We start from the raw sequence: 7,025 nt of genomic DNA on the forward strand, positions 1-7,025 counted from the left end.
GCTAAAAAGATGATACACGAGTTCTGGTTGGTTGGAGACTTAGGTAGTTGAGATGATTGCCTGATAAAGTTGCTAACTTTGAACTAAGCTACAGAAAAAATGAATTGGATGTGCCAACAAACTAAAATGTTTTAAGAAAAAAACGACGTTGATAATATCAAAAATCCAGCTCCTCCATTGACGGGGACAGGTCATTTAAAAAACTAAAGCAGATACGCGGGCTCGGCCCACCACCTATTAGGAATAGTTAAACTTCTGTACCTTTACTTAATTTACGATTCGTAGCCTTTATGTTTAGTGTTTGCACCTCCCTGCCACAGTAAATTATGTGTTTGTATAACGTACATGGCGAATAAACCGAATTCTGATTCTGATATTTCTTTAATACTGTGCATTTATCATCATATGTCAAAAACTGGAAATACAGTCGTTGAGCTCCTGTGCAATCGCTACACTCTACGTCCTCGTTATCAGTCCAGACTTTAATAGATTACTGTTCATAACAAAACGCTTTTATGCTTTATGAGTTCCCCTAGCCTGCCTTTGGTCCCCCAGTGGCTAGAAATCTCGATAGGTGTAAACCAAGCCCTGGGTATTCTTCTCCGCCTTTGAGAAAATGAAAGCTCAAACGCTAGGTTTTCAGACATCCCAACCTGCAGACTCATTTCCGGGAGGTAGCTCCCCCCCCCCCCCCCCCCCCGACGCAATCAAGACGCGCGATATGCACCTATCTCTAGCAGAAATGACCATTAGACAGTCTCTCGCTCGCTCGAAATACAAAATCCCCGATTTCCGGGACATTGTACAGCATTTGCGGGCGTCAGGGAGCCGCTATTGAACCTTCCGGGAGACTTGGGATGTCTTGGTTTTGAAATCCTCTCCTTGTGACGTCACAAGGAGGAAGGTTACCTCCCCTCTCTCTGCTTTGCCCGGCCAGAAAATCTGGCCCGCCCATAAGAAACTGAGCTACGACTGTGCAAGTGTTTTTATCCTCGAGAGACATCATGGCTTGCAAACGAACAAAGCATTACATTTGCTCAGTAAAGGAAAACAAAAGTCTTTTTACAGTTCCTTCATCCGAGAAATTAAGACCCAGTGTCTTAATTTTATTTTCTCTGGAAATGCGCCTACACTGTATGTCTGCGCCAAACATTTCAGCCATGACTGTTTCGTCAATTTGAGCTAATACAAAGCTGGCCTTGCTGAAATTAAATTCTGGATCAGTACTCACTCTCCTTGGTCCAGCTACAAACCTCGGACAAGTAAGTTAACCAACGCTATATCATTTTGTTGCTTTACTGTATATGGTTAACTAGCTTGCTACCCTTACAGTGCGTTTACACTGCAGCGACGCGATGCGAGCGACAACATGTTTTCCATTCATTTTCTATGGAGCCAGGCGAATCGCTTGCGTGGTGCATTGTGGGTAGCGACGCGACCGAGTTGAGATTTTCTCAACGTAATGCAAATGAGGAGCGATTTTCGCTAGCGATGGCCAATCGGAGTGTTTTCTTGTTTCTCGTAACGTAGCAACCATGGTGAACATTTCTAGCTTTCTAGGTTTCAAGATGGAGGAGAAACTGATTGCTTGTGTGGCTGGATACCCAGTACTGTATGACACGTCTCTGTATTCGTACAGAGATGTTAATATATAAAATGATGCATGGCGCAAGGTTGCCGAAATTGTCGGTGCTCCTGGTGGGTATTTTGTACTTTCAAATTCAGTCTAGTCACATTACGTAACTTTGTTCTGTGGTAACTAGAGCTAGCTAGTTAGCCCGGCTGGGACTCCCTAGTTGTATCGACAGATTAGCAGACACTTCGAGTAATATAATACAACGTGTTTACACATGTCAACGTGTATGTCTATTAAACAGTTTTCAAATAATGTTTTTCTAGCTGAGGATTGCAAAAAAAAAGGAAACATTTAAGGGACAGCTACAAGAGGGAAAAGAACAAGGAGAAAGAGTTGAGCAGGAGTGGAGCAGGCCTGACAAATCATAAACCTTGGAAGTATGCTGCTGTGATGGGGTTCCTGGCTCCATTTATGGAGTACAGGGACTCCAGCAGCAACTTCCAGAGGCCTGCCACCACATCCTCAGTCAGCCAGGTCAGTGAGGATGAAATAGAGCAGACAGCCAGACAGCGAGCCAGGCCAGCCAGGAACCCCTGCCAGTGAGGCCAGAGCTTCCCCTGCTAGTCAGGCAGCAGCAACAACTAGCCAGCCCCCAGCATCCTCTGGCCGAAAGAGGGTGCGCAAAGAGAGGCTGTCGGTATTTGAGGAGAGGATGCTTGGTGCTTTGGAGATGGCACAGACACCTGCTCCTCTTCCACCACCTCAAGCAGAGGACGAGGATGAGCTTTTTTTTAAAAGCCTTCTCCCTGCCCTGAAAAGACTGCCACCAGCTAAGCGGTCAGAATTAAAATTTAATATTCACCGCATGTTTTTTGAGGCAGAGATGCAGGCCACACAGTGATGTGTAATAAACAAAAAATTGTCACCGACAGAACTTTGTGTTCCTTTTATTGAATTGGGCTGTTAGGTATTAAGATACTATTATTTACTATGAATGGTTGGTAGTGAAAATTCATAATGATAAGAAAAACAACATGGCCGCATAATGATTTAAGCTCATATTTTATGAAAAGAACATTCTGGAACTGTTTGCCTTTTTGTGATTAATGTGGGTGGCTCTTAAAAGAGCCTTTGTTTCTTGATGACATGGGCTATACAACTGATTGCTGCCAGGGCACTGCACCTTCTGCATTGAAATATGCAGTGAATGCATCCCTCACGTGAATTGCTGCACGTGCAGCATTGTTGCTGCCCAGTCGTGGAGCCTCCTGGAGACCTGCCGACTCCTCCTGGCCAGGCCTGGCTTCTGGACATCCACTGGCCCCTCTCCTGGACCTCCGGATGAAGTTGTGGAGGATGCAGGTGGCCTTCACACACGCCTCCGCTTTTGCCGGGTTGACACCAATGACACGCCGATACATTCTCCACTGGCTGGAGAGAATACCAAACGCACACTCGACTGTCAACCTGGCACGGCTGAGGCGGTAGTTGAAAAGCCTCTTCTCCCTGGCGAGGTTTGTCCCAGGGAAGGGGCGCATGAGGTTGCTCCGCAGAGGAAAGGCCTCATCACACACGAAGACGTGCGGCAGTGGTCCACGTGGCTCTGCTCCAGGGATGATGCAGTTCTCTGGGAGGTCCAGGGTTCCATCTTTCAGGGCCTCACCAAACGCAGAGTTCCCCAGGGTCCCAGCGTCACTGTTCCGTCCATAGCCACCGACATCGATGACCCGGAACATGTTGTCGGCGTCCACAACAGCAAGGAGAACGATGGAGAATGTCCCCTTGTAATTGTGGTACAGTGACCCTGAGTTGGGAGGGGCCTGGATGACAACATGCTTGCCATCGATGGAGCCCAGGCAGTTTGGAAAGTTCCACCTCTGAAGGAAGCCTTCAGCAATGTCCCTCCAGTCCTGCTTGGTTGGCACAGGCATGAACTCCTCCACAAGGCAGTCCCAAATGGCCCGAGACACATCCCCGACAATACCTGCCACAGTACATGAGGCGACGCGATAGCTGAAGCTGAGTCATGAACGAATCCCCCGTGGCAAGGTATCTACAAAGAAATACCATACATTTAAAATAATGCATAGAAAATAAATACTATATTTTAGTCTGAGAATACTGAAATATAACAGTTTACTATAAAGGCTATTAAAGCTTACCGTAGACAAATAGCGAGGCGTTCAGCTGGGCTGATCGCCTCACGGAAAGAGGTGTTTAGCCTCGCTATCCGGGGTCCCACTCTGGTCAGCAGGTCATCGAACTCGGCCCGGTTCAGCCTGAAGTACGGCTGGAACAAGTTGTCGTCCAGTCGCAGCTCCTGAACCAGCCGGTGATAAGCTCCGTTGTTTACCCGCAAACGGCGAATCTGATGAACCCAGAAGCGTCGGCGGGGTCTTCTCCGGTAGTAGAGCAGGGCGATGAGAGCATTCCTCTGGACGTTATTCATGATGAATGATAGAATATTGATGGAGAGCACCTGTATTTATAACAATGTATTCCCTCCAAAAATATATAAATAGCGGGAGGGAATTTAATTCGTTGGTTCTGAATACAGGGTGTGGTTATCTATCAAGATCCAGCTAGGCCTATGCATACAATTATTTACAATGTTACTGAAAACCTTGTTAAAGTGCTAGCTAGCTTGCAGAAATTGTAACTATTACAATACATTAATAATAAAAATGAGCTAAACACTATAAATACAACATTATACAACATGGACCATAGACAACTCTGTATTCCAGCCGGCACAAGACCGGTTACAGAGTGCGGATGGCATTTAATCTTTCACTCGGTCTAAAAAAAGTGGGAAAAAATAACCTATTGTGTGCAATAGATAAGATCATGTCAGATCTAGAAAGCGTATCGGATTTGTGTGTGTAAAAGTTGTATTTTGTCTGCACACTTGGCCATGACATTATACGAACTACAGCAGTGACTTTAGACAACTACAACTCTGCATTAATCTGTCTGACACGCCCCCGAGCGTGGTGCACTGTGGGAAGGCGAGCGATGGCAAGCGATTCGCGTCGCTGCAGTGTAAACGCACTGTTAGAATGTGGCTGTAACATTAGCTCTGCAGCTAACAGCTGAGTTACTGTCCCTAATCTAAGTATATTGTATTCACACACACACACACAAGTATGTGTGTGAATACACATGCTGTAACGCGAGTGTTGTACACTTCTTTGTTATTTGGATAACCGTTCTGCTGTTGGTGTTATGAGTGTGCACCTCTGCAAACCAGGGTTATCAGAGGAGAATGGGTAAATTCGAGGCATCTTACAGGAACGGGGCTACGAGCTATTGCGATACATCCATTGTAAACATTAGCGCATGGTGCCGCCTCTCTCCTCCTCATTAGCATTTAAAGCTACAGACACAGAAACCGCCTGTGAAAGCGCACCTCTGTTTTGCGGTGAAAATTCTCCGCCTGTTAAAAAAAGGCGTAAACCAGAATGCGCCTATGCCTCCTGGTGAAATGGCAGCCGTAACCCGAGCAAGACGAAGACATAGGCCAAAGGATTTTTGCCACAAGGATCACACTTTCTGAGTTGAGTGAACACGAAATCATTACGCGTTACAGATTAAGCAGCCATGCAATATTACAGTTACTGGAAGAAATCAAAGATTACATCGAATCTTCGACTCAGCGTTCACATTCCATTCCAGCAGTTGTTAAACTCCTCGCTACATTACAAATATTGGCATCAGGATTTTCATTTCAAACAATTACAATCAACCCTGTTTTGACTTTGGTGGCTGATTCATGATAGAAAGAGAGAAATAGGCTGCAAGGTGAACCAGGAAAAGTCTCTTAGAAAATGATTCCCGCTCCACAGTCTGGCATCTACACAATCTTTAGCTCATAAAAAATAACGATTCGTGCTAAGCTACCAAAAAAAAGTTTGTCGCTGAAATTCCAGTCGATTATTATTGCGTCTATGTTTTATGCAGAACTAGTTTCTTCTGAGCGTAATAGGATTTTGGTGGCACGGTTCGACACGTGATCGTCCTACACCAATAAGGTAGCTGCTTTTTGTCAACATGGATGGATATGTTTGGCAAATAGTGGATGGGACCTTGCACGTAACAGAAATTCGGCTCCTGACAGTGTTTTGCATGTGATACACTGCGGCTGCAAAAGTGTGTGTGAGACAGGCAGATGTTCATGTTTTTCTGCAGGACTGTGTTGCACAGACTTATGTCATTGTTGTAATTGTGCCAACACAAATGAAACTGAGGAACTGGGAGATAACTGTCCTGACACTGACAGTGAGGACTGAGTGTCCTTAATCTGTTATTCCTTATTCTGTTTTGTACAGTTTTATATATATTTCATATTTTTCATTACGATTGTTTTTATGGTTGATCAGTGTTTTCATTTGTGGAATAATGAATGAATGTTACAACAACGACATAAGTCTGTCCCCCCCCCCCCCCAGGTTAATGTAATAGCCTAGTTTAATAACTAATGTAATATTACACATATTTTCGTACTATTTCCCCTAAAGCAATAAGGTTAGGCTACTTGGAGACCTTCCACTCATAAAGTATGTTCTAAATGGCATAAATGCTGCCAATTATTAATTGACGTTGGTCAGTAGCCTATCGATTAAGGTACTCGAAAGCATGTACACTGTCTGATTCATTTGAGCTTGATAGGCTAAGCATTCTGTAGCAAATGATAACAATAAACCCACTATTTATTAATTAAAACTACTTCTGGATAGTAATGCACCGAAAATACAAACGTAACAGTGCGTTTACACTGCAGCGACGCGAATCGCTTGCCATCGCTCGCCTTCCCACAGTTCACCACGCGCGGGGGCGTATCAAACAGATTAATGTAGAATTGTAGTTCTCTAAAGTCACTGTTGTAGTTGTCATGGCCAAGTGTGCAGACTTGGGTTTACGTACTCGCAACATCGATCAAAATACAACTTGTATACAAAATACAAAACTGTTTAATAGACGTTAAAAACGTTTTATTATAGTACTCAAAGTCTCTGCTAATCTGTCGATACGACCAGGGAGTTCCAGCCGGGTTTATAGTAGTAGCCCGGCTGGAACTCCCTGGAACGTAACTTTGTTCGAGAGTACAAAGTACAAAAAAAACACCAGGAGCACCGACAACGTCAGCAAACCTGCGCCTGGCCTCATTCTTTTTATTAATGTCTTTGTACAAATACAGAGACGTATCGTACAGGACTGGATATGCAGCCACACAGGCGATTAGTTTCTCCTCCATCTTAAAAACTGAAAGCTAGAAATGTTTACCATGGTTGCTACGTTACGAGAAACAAGAAAACACTGCCATTGGCCATCGCTAGCGAAAATCGCTCCTCATTTGCATAAAGTTGAGAAAATCTCAACTCGATCGCGTTGCGTCGCTACCCACAATGCACCACGCAAGCGATTCGCCTGGCTCCATTGAAAATGAATG

The 7,025-nt window shown here is 44.7% G+C and overlaps 1 protein-coding gene across 1 annotated transcript; it reads right to left on the reverse strand.

The window, feature by feature from the left end:
• Positions 1–2,420: 2,420 nt before the first annotated feature.
• On the reverse strand, positions 2,421–5,497 carry LOC134032446 (uncharacterized). Its single transcript, XM_062476416.1, is given in 3 exon segments — positions 2,421–3,601; positions 3,603–3,629; positions 3,739–5,497. Coding segments are annotated over 3 exon segments (1,188 nt in total). The 5' UTR covers positions 4,026–5,497; the 3' UTR covers positions 2,421–2,727.
• Positions 5,498–7,025: the final 1,528 nt, after the last annotated feature.

The sequence above is a fragment of the Osmerus eperlanus genome, chromosome 13 (assembly GCF_963692335.1).
Source record: "Osmerus eperlanus chromosome 13, fOsmEpe2.1, whole genome shotgun sequence".
NCBI lineage: Eukaryota > Metazoa > Chordata > Actinopteri > Osmeriformes > Osmeridae > Osmerus > Osmerus eperlanus.